This window comes from Hydra viridissima, unplaced genomic scaffold (assembly GCF_058129835.1).
Source record: "Hydra viridissima isolate aposymbiotic clone 2 unplaced genomic scaffold, HvirCarnegie_v1 scaffold_8, whole genome shotgun sequence".
NCBI lineage: Eukaryota > Metazoa > Cnidaria > Hydrozoa > Anthoathecata > Hydridae > Hydra > Hydra viridissima.
The window spans coordinates 4066694-4084693 of NW_028324307.1; the positions used below are offsets into that span (position 1 = coordinate 4066694).

At 31.9% G+C, this 18000-nt stretch overlaps 1 protein-coding gene and 1 pseudogene across 1 annotated transcript; one reads left to right on the plus strand and one right to left on the minus strand.

Moving 5' to 3' along the window:
* Positions 1-379: 379 nt before the first annotated feature.
* Positions 380-2934, minus strand: LOC149884622 (uncharacterized). Its single transcript, XM_090094522.1, has 4 exons — positions 1929-2934; positions 1369-1603; positions 994-1122; positions 380-735 (listed from the first exon to the last, which is right to left on the minus strand). Exons 1-4 carry the CDS (start codon positions 2118-2120, stop codon positions 380-382), a joined length of 912 nt encoding a protein of 303 aa, XP_089950648.1. The 5' UTR covers positions 2121-2934.
* A 2401-nt stretch (positions 2935-5335) lies between these two features.
* Positions 5336-6037, plus strand: LOC149884623 (uncharacterized; annotated as a pseudogene).
* Positions 6038-18000: the final 11963 nt, after the last annotated feature.

Here is an 18000-nt window from a genome sequence, read left to right on the forward strand (position 1 = left end):
TAGAGGGAATCAAAGCTTGAACAATGTTCGCTGAAAAATTAAAAAAAAATGACACAAAGAAGAATGAGTATAGTTAGTAAGATGAAGGTCCAGATAGAGCTGTTTGCTTAAATTTAAAAGGGCCAATGTGAGGCACTAGACCTTGAACACATGTCCATGTGAGGACCCTGGTCCTTGCCATTGCAAGAAACCATGTAGCAGTATGGTATCTTTTTACAAAAAATGATTTTGGTGTGTCATCAGTTGAGTACAAAACAAAGAAAACTATGAACACTAAAATATATCATGATTTGTTGTTGTGAAGAAGGAAGATCTGTAATTGTTTTAAATTTAAATTACATTTGCTTCGACTCAGGAGAAACAGTGAGTGTTTTTAGTACTAAAATGCAAACCATTTTAGTACTAAAAAACTCACTGTTTCTCCTGAGCCTCTGTCTTGAACATGAAGGACAACATCTCCAGAAAGGGAAAAGGTGGCTCTTCGAAAAAATTCAGCTCTTGCTGTAGCTTCTTCAGCCCTCATGTTGGCCTCATTCACTTGAGCCTTGATGAGCTCCACCTTTGCCTCATAGAGTTCAGCTTCAGCTCTCATCAGTCTAAGCCTGGCAGGTCCTTCTTCAAGCTCATATTGTGCTTTCTTCAGTTTGACTTCTTTGTAGCCATTCTCAAACCAAAGAGGAGTGCTTCCAGCTGACTTTTGTTTCTTCCGTTGAGGTTGGTTTTCATCCTGACCCACTGAAAATAAGAAAGTTTTGAGTTGCACCGATCCTGTGATAGTTTGATGAACTGTAATCTTTTACTTATTAAAATAAAATATAGACTTTCTCCTTTTGTCTTCAAATCATGAATGTAACAAATTGTTCTACACAATAGAAATGTTAGACATTCTTTTGAGATTTTATGTCAGATTTGGAAGCATTAAAATTCATACTCATGAGGAAGGTTTGATCTATTTTAGACTAAATCACATGGATTTATTTAAAGTTCTTTTACCTGCTGTCCTGTTAACTTCAAAAGGCTGTTCCTGAGGATCAAAGAAAGCTCTTGAGACACTGGGCACTGGTGATGATGACCTAACATTTCGGTTTCCAACTGGCAAGAGAGGAGCACGAAAAACACTATCTAAAAGTTGTAAAAAGGAAAGGTATTTTAGTTTCCTAGGTTTAGCTTCTGTGAATAAATTCTTGTTTTACACAAAGTTGTTGATATTAAAGACAAAAACATGTCTGCATTGCTATGAACATATAATTGGCATTTACTAATATTACAAATGAATGCACTACTGTTTAAAAATCTTCAAATAGTTCCTTTTGTTCAGTTACTTTTGAGAAAACAATAGAACTAATTGCCCATAAAATATTTTTTTACCTGTGATACTCAATGTACTGGTGTCCAAGTCAGGAAGTTGAGGTGGATCATTCTCTGCACTTGGCATCACTGGGAGGTCATTGGGCTGGTTTAGTCCTTTGACAACTGCTGAATCTCTTCCAATGATGTCAAGGACCATATTATCAACAGGAGTTAGGGACAACGCAGAAGCTCCAGTCTGCCTAGCAGCAGTCAACTTGTTGATTGCAGTTCGCCGCATTCCATCCCAGACACTCTATAATCAGATTAGTACCATTAATGCAGTACCTTAATTGAACCTTAGAGTATGCATTACTCTTTGGAGTGTTAAACAAAGAGTGAGATCTAAGCCAAATGGGCAAATAGTATGGCTAATATGGCTAAAAATACCTAAAATGCGCTATAAGAATTTGGTTTCATTTCATTGCCCAGTACCTGCATGTTTACATATTTATGGCTTCTAATCTGTTAAAATCTATTCAATTGTGCTTGTTAAGTACTTGCTGTGATTACAGTGCCACAAAATGGCAAATGAAAATTAATGTAAGGTAAAATCAATTTCTTCACAAAAATATACTTACAGTTCGCAGATGATCTTCACTTTTAAGAGGGATTCCCTTTGTCAAGCACTGGTTGTAGATATCCTTCCATGCTAGGGCTTTTGACTTCTTGGTAATGCCTTTTTCCTTGTCAAAAGGCAACAAAATTTGGTCCTTCTTAAGCTTAATCAGCTCAGCAATGTCTTCCTTCTGTTCTAGTGTAATCTGCACCATTTTGATCAATTTGAACTCAAACTTTTACTTCCTTTTTTATTTTAGCTTTTTAAACTTTTCTTTTGTTTACATAAAGAACCAATGGTTTCTATTAGAGACTGGCCAACCGTCCTATGTGATCATTTTATTCGTTAATATCGATTATTTCGATTAATGATAAAAAAAAAACCAAACGATTAAAAAGTTAATTAGAGCGAGTTTTCTATAAACGATCGCGGGACAATAGAGCGTCTAAATGATTAAAACGATTAATATTCATGAAATTTGATTTTTAATCGATTTGATTTTTTTAATTAAGGTAGCTGCAATAACTCGATTAAATTATTGTTCAGTTTACTTTTGAGGATGTCCCTGCTGAGAGTTTGAATGATATTTTAGACTCTGAACCTTCTTCTGCCACAAATTCTGACTCAACCAATCCTGGAAGAAGCTCAGATTTAAATGAACTTGAAGATAATGCTTTGGCAGAGCAGCCAACACGACAGCCTTCAAAAAAGAGGAAAAATTCCTAAATCATCTGAAGCCTTGCCTCTTAAACAAACCAACAAAAATAGCTAAACTAATTGAGAGACTTTTTGTTTGCCATCTTTTAATGTGTTCGTGATTTTTGTACAATAAATGTTAAAACAAAAATGTGTTTCATTGTGTTTTTCATTTTATGTATTTCTCTTAAAATAAAAAAAAATATTTTATCGAGTTTTTTATGAACAAGGAGTATTAGAAATTTAAAAAATCTAACTAGATTTAAAATGAATAAAATGACTAATTGTTAGACAATTTGATTAAAATGATTAATAGTTTACTCGAAACTGATTAAAACGGTCACACAACTTTAATCGAATTAATCATTAACTTTTTAATTTGGTTGGTCATTAATCGATAATCGAAAATCGCGGTTGTCCGCTCTCTAGTTTCTATTTTTAAATTTGTAGATTTCTATGGCTCAAAATTTCCATTGCTTCGGCCGAAAATGTTCCAGTGTAAAAAAAAAGTTTTATAACATGTATATTTTTTTCCTAGAGCCGTAAGCCGGATTCCGGCTTACGGCTCTAAATACGGCGAAATGGTTTCGGCTGTAGTTTACAGCTGTAGAGTTTTTATAACATTGTGCCTAGCACTGTTTTTAACCATAAAAAGTTAAAGATAGAATGACGCATAAGCAATAATACGCAGTTATAAATATTTCGAGCTGTATACGCATATACTAGTAAGGTTAAGGATAGATTGACGCATAACCAATAATACGCATGTATACGCATGTTTATTTCAATTGTGCTATTAATTATGTTTATATGTGCACAAAAAGTAAAAAAATTCCTTTTTAGGATTTTTATAAATCTCGCTAATTATGAATACAAAAGAAATAGTCAACATTTACTTCAAGAAAGATGAAGCTAATGACTACGCCAGAAAACTGGGACAGGATGGACCAATTTATTTAATCATGTTAAAAGTATGCATCAAGAATATATAGAATATAATACTTCTTCAACTTCAACACAACAGTCGACTACACAGTTTAGTGGTTTTACTCATATTCCAAGACCGATAATGGCAAAGAACGACAATTTGTATTCATGGATTGAATAGGTGGCCTTAAACCATTTTTATTTGTAGAAAACTCTCTCACGCAAAAATACTCTAAATTAAAAAATATTTCCATAAAAACCATGAAAAAGTACATGAATTAGCTGACCAAAAAGGTTGAAGTAGAAATTGCTAACATAGTTCCAGAAAATTTCATAATTATCTTTGATGGATGGTCAAACGGAAGTACGCACTATATGGCATTGTTTGTATCATATCCTAATAATGCCAGTGAAAACGACTACAGTACTGCATTAATTGCCTTTTCAACTACAGGAAATGAAACAGAGTTTATAGCAAAAGCCCACTTTCCGGCTAGCTTTAAATTTTTGAATTTACCCATACGCTTATGGGTAAACTTTAAAATTTAAAGCTAGCCAGAAAACTCCGTTTGTTGACTTCTCTTTGTGGTATTCAAAGAAACACAACACGATGGTCAAGTACTTCAGAAACGATAAAACGATATTTTTGTCTTAAACCATTTTTCAACCCGGGGAACTTTGATAAAATGCCCGAGCTAATAGATTACATGTTGTCTGCCAGGGAAGAAATTAATCTTCAGTTGATAAACGAGACTCTGCAAAAATTTAATTCAGTAACCATTGCATTTCAAAGAGAGTCTATTGACATTTTAGAAGTAAGAGTTTTATTTAATGAAATAATTAGACACGATGTTAATATGGGTACCTATATCTTCAAATGTAGATATTATTCATTCTAAAACATTTGAAAGTGCGCTAGTTAGAACATTGGACAACAGAGAGCACAAATTATTTTTAAATGAAAAGGAAAGTGTAAATAAACTTCTAAAACAATCTGAGATCACGCCAGTTAGTATTGATTATAATTAAGACTTTGCTTTTAAGCTGCTAAAGAAAAGAAAGTTAGAAAAAATGTCTTCGGATTCAAGATATGTGAATTGCAAGTTTCTGGTGCCAACGTCAAATATTGCGGAAAGATTTTTCAGTGCGGCAGGTTACGCAATTGGCCATATGAGACATAATATACCATCCAATCTTGAAATGCAAATGTTTTGTGTGTTAACAAACGATTTTGGGACAGAAAAATGCTCTCAGATATTATGATGAATAATGAAAATAACTGATTGTTTTAGTGACTTACTCTTCAAATAAATTTTGGTTTTTAATTTATTTTTTATGAGTTCTTATTAAAGACGTACTTTAAACTGGAATTATACATTACAATGTAATGAACAAATCCAGTTTAAAGTACGTTATTACTTAAAATATATATGTAATAATTACATATATATATATTTAAAGTAATAACCCAACAATATTAATCATTTAAGTATGATATTTAATAAAAAATGATAATTTTATTTTTTGTTTTTAACATTTTTAGACATTTTTAAAAACCAATAATTAACTGCAACTAATTAGAAAAATTGATTGAATTGTTCAAAAATTGCAATTAATTGATTGCACTGAGTAATAATTGCAACTAATTAATTAGAAGCATATTTTTAAACAATTATATTGCAATTAAGTTTTCCCTGCCCTTGTTTGTTATTTTATTATTATCTATTTATTGTTTATTAATTGTTTAATTTTGTTAAATAACAGAAAAACATTTTTTTAAATTACGAAGATATAACAAACTTCACTATGATTTCAGACAGAACAAAACGTAGAAAAATTACTGCTGAAATAGTAAGAATTGTGAAAAAAGTATCATGCGATAAATCCGAGTTGTTGTATAATATTTTAGTGTTTAATTCTTCTAAATCATGTCCAATTGTCAAAAATACTATGTTACCCGAGTCTTCTCCTAAAATTTCCGAAAATTAATGCTGATCGGATATAAATTTACCTTTTACTAACTCTATCATTAGTTTTGAAGAATCTAGTGATAACATCGAATGGAAAGCTTGTTTGCATGATGATTTAGACAGTGACGATATTGATGGCAACAATTGCGTAACAAAAGTGAATGAAAGTGCATCAGATGAATTAAAGCAATGGACGATTGCATTTAACATATCTCATAGTGCTATAAGTAACTTATTTTAAAATTTGCAAAAATCAAATTTAGGTTTGTCTAAAGATGCTAAAACACTTCATAGATCTTATCGAAACATTATTACTGCTTCTGTAGCTGGTGGTGAATATTTTTATATAGGATTAAAAAACTGGTTATCTTTGCTCCTAAACAATTCTTCAATTTTATCTAATATTACACAGCTTACAATTCATATAAATATTGATGGTATTCCTTTATTTAACAGTTCAAACATTTCTTTCTGGCCAATTCTTGGTTCGATTGTAGAACTTGAAGGTAACAATGTCTTTCCTAGTTCTTGTCAGTAATGGTGGAAGCAGCTTGACACAATTTATCAAGCAAAACAGGCAAATCTAAGCAAGCGCGACATTGTAACTTGATTAACCAACGAAGCAAAATTAAATTTTGAGCACTGCAACACTTTCAGATTTTGTTTCGTAAGTATTCACTTCAAACTGGTATGCCCACATTTAACAGCAAGATTTTAATTTTGAGTTATTTACTTAGATTACAACATTTAGCCCAGAAAAGTAATACTTGCTAAATGGTGTTATAATAATAATATTTTAACATGCATACTGCGGCATCAACATAATTGTTTTACATGTATTTAGGTGCTGCTAAACAAAACTTTGCCATTAAGGACACAAGCCAGGAGATGCTTGAGAAGTAACTTTTTACGTAGTTTGAAAATTCATGGGGTCGTGGGGAAGGAAGACGAAAACCGAAAGGGAAGAATGCAACAGAAGTCAATAATGTAATACAAGTTCCTGATGATGCAGTTAGAAATGTTAAACAGTGAACAATGTTTTTCGATCTACCATCAGTTAAGAGTTTACAAACTGTTTGCCATGGTATAAGTTATGATTTATTGAAAATAGTACACAATGTGATCAGTTTTTCAAGCACTGTATACATAATACTGGTTTGTCCAGCCTGTAATTATATTTTGCCTTATAGCACACAGGATCTGATTTAAAATACTCGTATTTGTTTAATTCAGTTATGCTTGTTGAAAATTTAGTTAACTAATTGTTATTACCTGTAAGCAAATTACGGCGCGTTTTTCTCTAAGTAGAAGCTGAGTAGCAGTATTTGTCTAAATCTGAATTACCAGCATATTTATAAAGATTATTTAAACCGAAAAAAAAAGAATCAAATAAAATGCAAATATTAGCGAATAAGTTAAAATATTGTTTCCACATAATTGGTATAAATATGCTGCCATTGCAGGTACAGTAATATTACTGCTTTACAGTATGAAACTTACCACTACATTGACCTGTAGAAAATATCATAAAAGCTATTATTATAATGAAACGCTTAAGTTCAGCAAACGCTGATGGTGCTTCGCCATCAAAAACCTCTGTTGCAGCACATCCTCTTTCAATTGATCAATCAGTTACATATCAACATCCAAAACGTGTGTCGGCGCAACAGTGTTTGTTCATATTGCAAGAACTCTCGGAAATTGACAGTGGTGATGAATCAGATTCAACAAAAGAAAATGACGAGGCAGATGTTTTTGAAGATAATCTTTCTGATGACGATGAAAGTAACACTTTTGTTTGTAATTCAGAAAATAGTAGGATGATGACGTAGAAGAAAACTCATGCGGTGGGATTAATGATTTAACTGTTAAAACTCGTAGAGATGATGTAAAATGGACTACTGTGTCAAAAGTTGAGATAACTGGAAGACTTCAAACTCAGAATGTGTTTACTGCCAAACGCGGAACAACTTCTTACTGTTGTAATGTTTTGACACCTATTGATGCATTTAGACTAATTATGGATGAAGGGTTTACACGCTTTATCAAAAAATGTACTGTTTTATCTGCCAATTTATCAAATGAAGGATGGAATATAAGCGATATTGAACTTGATGCTTTCATAGGCCTAATATATCTTCGCGGATGCATGAACGCAAGAAACTTTCCAGTTAAGTTCCTATGGTCTGAAAAATATGGCAACAAAGCTTTTATAGAAACTATGCCGCTTTCTCGATTTGAAGACAACATGAAAAACATTAGATTTGATATACGTGCAGAACGTAAAGAGCTCCTCCAAAGTAATAAACTTGCTCTTATGTCATGGATGCTGACAAGATTTGTAGAAAACAGCCAAAAATGCTATATACCTGCCCAGCCGGCACACAACGTTATATTAACGTTGTATTTACGTTAGATTTCATATTAGTACAACGTTGCCGGTTCGGCAAAATGGAAAGGTTTTGTAACGTAAAATTCTTACGTTAGATTTACGCCAGATAATAACGTTACACTAACGTAAAATTCTGATGTTAGATTAACGTTATACTAACATAAATTTAAGTTGGAAAATTATTGGCGTTTTATATAATTGTAATTAATATTTAATGTTAATATACTGTTATATTCATACAACCCCACCGAAGCCTATGGCTTCGTGTCATGGTTATTATATAAATATAACCGTATATAAACGGTTTATATATACCTTTAATGTTAATATACTAACATTAAATGTTTAACACAATTACAATCAATATTCAACGGTTATATAAGGGTTTCTAATCCCTTACAAGGCGTTAGAAAAACAGTTTCGGGGATACTCAAACTAAAAATACAATAAATGTTTTTAAAGACTTTATTTAAAGATGTATTATGTAAACTTTCAAGATTGAAGTCTAAGATATATCTAATTATACAAAACATATGTAAGGAAGAAGAGATAGATAGAACAATATTGACATATCTAGATCTTCATTATCATCACTCATAAGAACCTCAGAGTCTAGATCAGAACTCTCAGTTCCAGAAGTATCTTTATGATCAGACACACACAAAAAATCGTTATAGTTCTCAATTTCAATGTTTTAGAAATCAATGCTACTCTCCACTTCATTATTATTGGATTTGACATGCAATGAGTAGTCAATTTCTTCATTTACAAGAAGATTGTTTAAGGCTCGATTACTTTACCGCCATTCCCTCAAGTATTGATTTTTCTCTTGTTTATTCATTTTTATTATTCTGAAATAAACCTAAATTTTAGTAGTTTTGACAATAACAAGATGATAATAAAAACTGAACATAATGAAAAATAAAAAATAACAAAACCTAAATTTTTAATAATAACAAAAAGGTAACTACATTTATTCAAAGTAAGTTTTTTACTTGCTAGTTCATTAATTTCATACAGTTAAACGTTTCTATCATTACTAAAATCATACAGCTAAATGTTTTTATAATAATTAAAATCATACAGTTAAATTTTTGTTTCATAATAAAATCATACAGCAAAATGTTTGCATAATTAAAATCATACAGTTGAATGTTTGTATCATAATTAAAATCATACAGTTAAAAGTGTAATCAAATATTTTATTTTATTTTAAGCTAGTTTTTATTTTATCCTAAATAACTAATAAACATAACTAACAAACACAAGCAAGTGTTTTTTATTACTATATAGTAATAATTATTAGTAATTTTATTACCATATAGTAGTAATTATTAGTCATAAATGCGCTGAAAACAATTTTTGGAACGATAGTAAAAACACTTGCTTGTGTTTATTAGCTATGGTAATTTAGGATAAAATAAAATCTAGCTTAAAATAAAATCTCAAAATAAAAATGAGGTATTACAGGTTTTTCAAGAATAAAATGTTAAGGTTAAACTTTAATTTGGAAAATAATTTTAATTGCTTTTTTTTTTTTAGTTCAATTACTAAGTTATCTTAACTAAAACACAACTAAATGAATAAACTTATAAATACTAAAAATGTGAAAATACAAGATAATTATAAGCATAGTATATACTATAGATATACAAGAAGAAACTAAACAATTATAAATAAAACTGTGTAACAATTGCTTGCATTCTCTTTTTGCTGGCATTTATTTATACCAATGGAGGGACCTTTCCAATATTTGGAATCTGATTGTTTATTTGAGCTTTTGTTGAAGATTCTCTAGGCTTTTTACAAATGAAAATTTTTAAATAAATTTTATTTTACTTACTTTATAATTTGATTTCTTTTTAACACTCAATGCATAGCAGAAGCTCGGTGAAGACATATGAAAAATAATCTTCATGCTTCTTATTAATAACATACTTACATATTTTCCACAGCTAACTTTATTTTAAAATATTTTACTATATTGCTCAGAGTGAGTAACTATCAGATTCAAAATAACATCTTAATTGGATGAGCTTTAGGCTCCTACCAATTCAATATCATAATAAAACATTCTATTACATAAAAAAAAATCTTTTCTATAAATTACAGAACAGGTTTTGACAACAATAAAAAAATCAAATCAAACCTTTATAATCGACATTTTACTACCTTTTATTAAATCTTTTATCAGCAATTCAAAGTTTTTACTACTCGTACGCTGTTTATTTAAAAATATTGTTTCAAAATTCCTCAATTGTCTTTTAAAAGAAAATACAAACCTTTAAATTTGTGTAATTACCTTTGAACTAAACTTGTAAGTTTAGTTCGAAGGTAAATCACCTTTGTAATTATATTTAAACAAATGTATTTCCTATCTTGTCTTACGCCATCTTTAAGAAGAAAAAAAAGCAAAAAATTACGGTAGGTTTTTTTATAGTTAGCAGAACTACGTTAATATTTCTTTGTTTTTTTACGTTGTCTTTTCGTTAGCTCAACGTTAGAATGTTACGTTAATGTTTCTTTGTTTTTTAACGTTGTGTCAACGTTAGCTCAGCGTTAAAATATTACGTTAAAAAGATTACGTTTATACAACGTTCGATTAACGTTAAGTAACGTAAATTGTAATTTTAATATAAATACAACGTAAATACTACGTTGTGTGCCGGCTGGGTGAGGGATCTTTAACAATTGATGAGCAGTTGTCCCCAACTAAAGCTCGTGTCGCTTTCACAATATATGCCTAGTAAACCGGATAAGTTTGGAGTCAAATTCTGGATTTTAGCTGATCTAAAGACTAAATATTGTCTTAGTATCAAACATTATCTAGGTAAAGATGAAAGCCGTATAGAAAACTTGGGTACTCATGTGGTCATGTCACTAATGGAACCTTTTTTTGGCCGCAGGTATTGTTACTACAGATAACTTTTTTACAAGTCTCGATCTTGCAACAAAACTTTTGCAAAAGAAAACGTTTAAACAGTTAAACATAGTAGAAAAGAAATTCCAGCATTTGATCCACTTCCACTTTACAATTCGACTTTCTTCAAAAATGGCCCATTGAACTTGATTGTCTACCAGGCAAAAAAGAAGAAAGCTGTAGATTTATTATCAACACTTCATAGAATGGCGACTAAGCTGATCGGAAGTAGAAACCAGAGGGAATACTTTATTACAATACAAATAAATGTGGAGTTGATGTGTTAGATTCAATGTGTGGACAAATGTCAACAAAATTTGGGTCCTGACGCTAGCCGCTAGCTGTTTTCTTCAATATTTTAGACTTGACTGGTGTAAACGCTTGGGTCATTTTTAAAAAAGTTACACAACAAATTTCGAGACGAAAGTTTCTTTTACACTTTATCTGAACAGTTCAGAGAAGCAAATATTACTCACCGAAAATCCCTATATGCTGCCAACAGTAATACCACAATAGCTACCAACAGTAATACACAATTATCAACTCGTTTGAGATGTCAGATAATAACAAACTGCAAACGTAGTTTGACATAAACAGTATGTGCAAATTGTAAGAAACCTGTTTGTAGAAAGTGCATGTCAAATCTATGCAAACATTGCAAATAACCTTAATTTTTTGACTAAAATTGTTATGTATATGCACGTTTTCTATAAGGTGGATCAATTGATCCAGCTTAGGGTTGTTAGGTATAAGTATTTATAGCCGCATTTCTGGATGTGTTTTTTACGTAGTTTTTCCGCTTTTCAGTAAATAATATCTGATTAATTAAAGTCATAAAATATCATTTTATCAACATTAAAATTTTAGCTTCAGCAAAGTATCAAATTCGTGTTTGGATCAATTGAATCACCTTGGGGCTTCTAGTATTAATGAGATTCTTGAAACCATTAAAAAAACTCCTTAAAAAAGACATGTTATGAAATTTATTACCAATTGAAATTTATAGAAAATTGTTGGTAAGGCTCGTTTAAGGTAGCAGATCCCCTTAAAATAAAGTTGCTTAAATTGTTATAATGGAGCATCAATTGCAATTAAATTCTATTTTATATCAATTAAATATTTTTATTATTATTTTGAAATTCTGAAAAAAAAAGTAACCAGGGAGTAGTTAGACATTTAAGCAGCCATTTTGAAAAATTTTCAAACAAGATTATAAAAGTTTGATAAATGCTACTTATTCCAAATTTTCAAGGTATGTTAGGAGAACTATTAACTAGGGTTTCAACCAATTTTGTGTAAAACGGGTAAATATTTCAAAAGATAATAAAATAAAAGATTTTTTTTTTTTAAATTAGTAAAATTAAGTACCTAAAAAAATAAAAAATTGTACTTAATATAAAAATTAGACCATTGTTGAGGTACAAACCCCAGACAACACATTAAGGAACATTTCCTGAAAATTTCAAATCAAAATCTTCATTAAAAGTTGAGAAAACGTGTTTGATGTGTTGCAAAGTATAAAAAAAAATGAAACACAGGAAAAATGCTTTTACAGATTTCGTAATAAAAAAATAAATAAAATTGTTATCATTCTAAAAACCACCAGCAGAGTATGATGTTCCTTCTTCATTTTCTTTATCTATGAATCCTTTTTTGATTGCTCTCAGCACCTTTCTTCTACTGATACCTGCTGTGGAAGTCTTTTTGGTTATATAACCTATTCGAGTTGAATTTTTTTAAATTGTCCCAATGTGCATAAATCGACCAATTTTTATCTACAATTTTTTAAAAACTTCATATAGCCCAGTTGCTCCATCATTAAACTCTAAAACAGCAGATGATACTACTATGACTTGCCGGTTCTGACGCATTGATACTTTTCCTATACTTAAGGATTCTGACGCATTGATACTTTTCCTATACTTAAGGATTCTGACGCATTGATACTTTTCTATACTTAAGGATTCTAACGCATTGATACTTTTCCTATACTTAATGAAATCAAGATGTCGTTGCGTGTTTTTTTAAAAATGTGAATTGTTACTTTTTTAATAATATGTTGTCATTATTAAAAAAAAAAAGGTCTCTAATTCCAGGACATTGATATATTTAGTCGTAAGCTATTCTAGCCCAAAGACTTGATCATAATCCATAAATTTAAAACAAGGTTTTAGTTTGTAGTGTCCGATGGCCAAGGTGTGAATTCCGTCTTGCAAGATGAATCTTTTGTCGTCGTTAGCGCTGAGTGCTACTTTGTTGATTTCTTCGGTGTAGACATCGTGATCATGGGATCGGATAACGTTCATGGTTGCGAGCTTTTCTTGTTTAGTCATTAAGCATTCTTTATAGTCTTGATGAGTGATTTTCTTTTCAACTACGCATTTCTGAATTCCTTTGCATTTTTTGTGTTCTTTTATTTCATTAAAGACCTCATAGGAGTAGAGTTTCGGTCTCAGCCCAACAAACTCTTTAATTTGCTTTCCAGCAGTCTCATCCTTGAACATTCCGATAACTTTTTTATTTAAACCAACCTTGAATCCAGCGTTTTGAATGGCAGGATGATCTTTAGGAAAGTCGCTCGTGTCAAACTTTCTTTCTACATCGTCAGCAATGTCCTGATAAAAATCTTCCGTTTCAATTTCGTAAAAGAGCGAGTCAGTATCAGTCATGAGTAATTTCAGCTTATCCCCGTATTTAGGTTTCATGTAGTCGTAGTGATGTTCATACATGAGAGTTTTGCTGATGTCGAGGATGCACATTCCCAAGAAAACAGGTTTGTCGTAAAAGACATTTGCTTTTTCCATGTGAACCGCGATTAGGTTTTCATCAAAAATGGTGTGTCTTTTATATCGAGGGCTTTTGGATAATTTTAGAGCTTTTTTTCTCGTGGTAATGAGTTTAACATCGACGCGTTTTAGAATATTCTCCATTGTTTTTCCAAAGACGGAGTTGTTCATAAGCTTGAAAAATTCTTTATCAGATTCGTTTGTAGCTTTTGCTCTCTCTTTAGTATTGAGACTAATATAACCTTCCATAAAAGGTTCTTCTTCAAAGGTGATACCACGATGAATTTTGGTGATGATCAATCCCATTCGTTCATACAGTTTCAAGTTTTCATGATGAACGACATATTTTTCTTTGTTGTTTAAATTGGGTACCAGCTTATCCACTTTTCCAATGGTCAGTCTTTCAGGAGCTAAAGGGTAATCGTTATGTGTATCGTGTAGTCTTTCAGGATAATCCAAGTCTACTTCGAGAATGCAAGGAATGAATTTCCAATTTAAAAGTTCCTCTTCAGTCATCCATCTAAATCCTCTAACAGGAAGAGGTTCGCACATAGCCCATCCATAAAGATTATTGGCGTCTAAATACTGAAGAAATTTTGAAGGCTCTGAATGTTTATAATCTTTACCCATGTATTTGTTATTAGCAGTTCCATATCTATTGGAGATCATGCTGATTCCACCACGTACACCTTTTTTTATCATATTGAGCATATCAATATCGGTTAACAATTCCAATTTAATTTTAGTTATCTTTAGCATAGCATCCCAAGCCAAACCAGGAGAGGTGTAATACCAAGCAGGATCAAGGCCGTAATGACTGAGACATGTGTCTCTAAAATTTTCAAAGACATCTGCAAGTATCAAGACGTCAGACACGTTGTATAGCTCGTGATATTCTTTAAACCTTATACATCCAAATTCGTTCCAAACGTTTTGCGCATGTGCATAGTCTTCAACTTTTGCTAGTTCATCTTTCAGTTTAGAGTAAAAGGCTTCAATAGGAGGCAATTGTGTTTCAGAGAATTTTTCAATGGAGTCGACCCAATCGTAGGGGTAAATGCCTTTTTTTCTTAATAAGTTAAACTGCTTTTCTTTGTAATATTCGGCCACGTTTCTGCATTGATCATCGTTTAGATTTTTAGACAGTTTTTCTAAACTATCACTCATGAATCTGATACTGTCAATAAACCTCATTTCTTTCTTTACTTCCTGAAGTTCACCTTTTTCATCGATATAATCTCTCACTTTGATTTTTTTCGAGAAGCTGATATATTTTTCTTCATTGGTGGGTATACAATTGAGCTCCCCACCTAATTTTTTAATAAACAAATGAGCGTCATAGCCAGACAAGTTATGAAAGACAACGGGAATAAATTTTGGAATTTGATAATCCAAGTTGCATTTGTTATGCGCAGCACCACGGTACTTTCCGGTTAAATGACAATGGTCTAAGACTTTATCACCGTTAAGATCTTTTTTGCAAATATGGCATTCGGTTGCATCCTCAAAATTCTTTTCATCCTCATCAGTCATGACTTTCTTTTTTATTAAATCAATCTTGTAGAAAATCTTTATAAGGTCTGCTTCAAGCATATTTATGAACTTTTGAGCTACATCGTCATCATCACTTTCAGCTGTGTACATGACTGGTTTTTCTTTGTATAGTTTGTCGTCAAAGCATTTGATATAATAGCAGAAGGAGCTTGGAACGTGCTTTTGATATTGTTTGGTGTATGACTCTTTATTATTATATTCAGTGTTGTCCTCGATAGGTTTGATGAAACTTTCAAAGTCTGCATATACAATATAGGGAACCCTCATAGACCTGTTATAGTTTTTAAATTCAGCAGTTGCTCCTTCTTTAGGAAGCTCGATTCTCATTGGCGCATTATCATAGCAGTTTTCTCGATGTTTTTGGAGCTTTTCTTCTTGGTCATAATCTTGAAGACACCTTCTGCAAAAATATCTTTTGTGTTGATGATTAGATGTTGTGGAGCCAGCAAACCGACTGAAATTTTTAATTAGGCAATAATGTTCTGTGTCTTCGTTTTTAATATACAGCAAATCAACACAGTGTTTTCGATCAACAAATTCAGATATTCGCAAAGGGTAAGGTTTTTTATTTTCATATCCAAAGACGTTAATGCTCATAGTTGGATTATCCACTTCAAACTCGTTAATTTTATGATAATCCACAGGAAATGTTACACCTTCCCAATTCAGCTCTTCTGATTTTAGAATCAAGTCTTCATCAATTCTTTCGTTGTCTCTATTTTTAAGATTCAACGCTCGAGTGACCGACCATTTAAAGCATTGGTTGTCCTCGTTTTCCATGTTGATGATGGCCTTTTTGTCTTTCAGCTCTTTAGGCAGCTCAATATAGGATCCACCGCTGAGAGGCACGTAATCAATAAAGTTGATATCCATTCTTAAAATCTTAGATATGGTGCTATTGGAGCCTAAAGCATTGTATTTAACACTATTCTCTAAGACTTTCTCTTCCATTTCGCTCATTAACTCTCTTACATCCGTAGCCGATAGAATAATCTCTGATCTTGATGAAAAGGTTGCTTCCCGAGTCACTTCTTCAACAGTCATGATACTTACGGATTTCATTTCACACGTTAAAACAATCCTTACCTTTGTATTCCTTTCTCCTTCTATGGTTTGAATGGCAGACTCTCTCACCAAATTAAAAAACGATGCAATGTCTTGGTATTGAGAAGAAGGTGTGTAAGAAAATAGTCTAGCAGTACGCTCTGCAGAATGTTCAGTCAACTTGAATTCTATTTTATAATGTTTTTGCACTGGCTGTTTATACACTGTTTTTAATACAAGTGATTTGATAGACTTTACCTTTTCATTGATTTGTTCCGCTGATTCGTTTACATTCTTCTTGACTACTTCAGGAACGTAGGGTTCTATCCAATCTTTAATATCATTAAACTTAGTTTTAACATAGGACGCCACACTTTTTGCAACTGCCGTCAGTCTTGAAAATAAAGGTCTTGGTGCTGGAACCGGTCTAGGTGTAATAACGTTTGTTGAATCAATAACCGGTGTGTTAAGAATAGAGGGTTCATCTCCTGTCACCCGATTTTGCAAGAGAGTAGAAGGTTCGAATGAAATCAAGTCGTCAGACCTTGACCTTGGAGCAGGTACAGGTCTTTCAACAACGGGACGAGGAGCAGGCACAGGTCTTTCAGAACCAACAACAAGCCTTACTTTTATCGGTTTTATAGAAACTTTTACAGGTGGTTTAACAAACCTAACCACGGTAGGTCTTTCATTAACAGGCAACGGTCTTGCCTCAGTCGTTCGTCTACGAAGAGAAGCAGGAGCAGAGACAGCTCTAGGAGGCTGCAAAGCCATTATAAGTTCCCCCTTTCTCATTTTAGAGTATCCTTTTATTTTTTGTCCTTAAGCAATTTCTTTTAATTCTTTCACCGTTTTGTTTTCCATTTTAATAACGCAAGATTTTTTATTTATATCATTTTTCAATTTTTAAATTCAATATAAGAATTTAAAAACTTCTCACGCTAAAAAATCTCATATTTGTATCCATCTACTACTTTTCCATTTCGTCTCGTAAAGTACTGCCAGCCATGCCCTGTCTTTTTCTTCGATTCATAAACAGACTTGTATTTCACCTCCTCACCAGTATCAACATGAGTTATTCTTAAACCTAAAGGATTATTTCTAATTAAACCAAGTCTCGCATATTTAGGATCAAGAGGCTTCTTTTCTTTTTTCTCATTTTTTCTAGGTCTTCCAACAGGTCTCACCTCTTTCGAGTTTTCCAAAATTGCACTTTATTAATCAAGTTGTTCTCAACCGCAAGCATCATGAGCGATATTTTATTGTCAGACGTTTTGGAAACACCATTTTCTTTTAACAAATTTTTCAAAAACTTTCTTGTGTAAGTCATCTTTTATTATATCAAGATTTTATTTAAATCAAATTCGATTTTTTTCATTTCTAACATCTGAAGAATTTTTTAGGATTCGAAGAATTCTAAAGTTTTCATACACAATGTCTTTGAAAGCAAGTGAATGATTTAAAATTGCGCTTTTTAGATTTCCAGAAATCTTTTTTTTCTCCTCGAAATCGCAATCCAAACCAAGCGCATACTTGTCAATCATTCTTAGCCTTTCTTCTTTAGACAAGCCTTTCCAAGTACTGAGATGCTCTTTGATTTTCTTTTCCATTCGTGAATATTCCGTCTCACCACTCCATACAAGTCGGTAAAGCTTGTCTCTCTCTTCCTCACTGTACTCTTTTGGAATATTAAAATCTCCGTTTTCAGTGACGTAAACAGATTCACTAAACACACCTGTTTTTCCAAAAGCAAGAAGCTCAAGATGTCTTTTTTTATTTGCGTCAGTCTCTTTTATACTGCATTC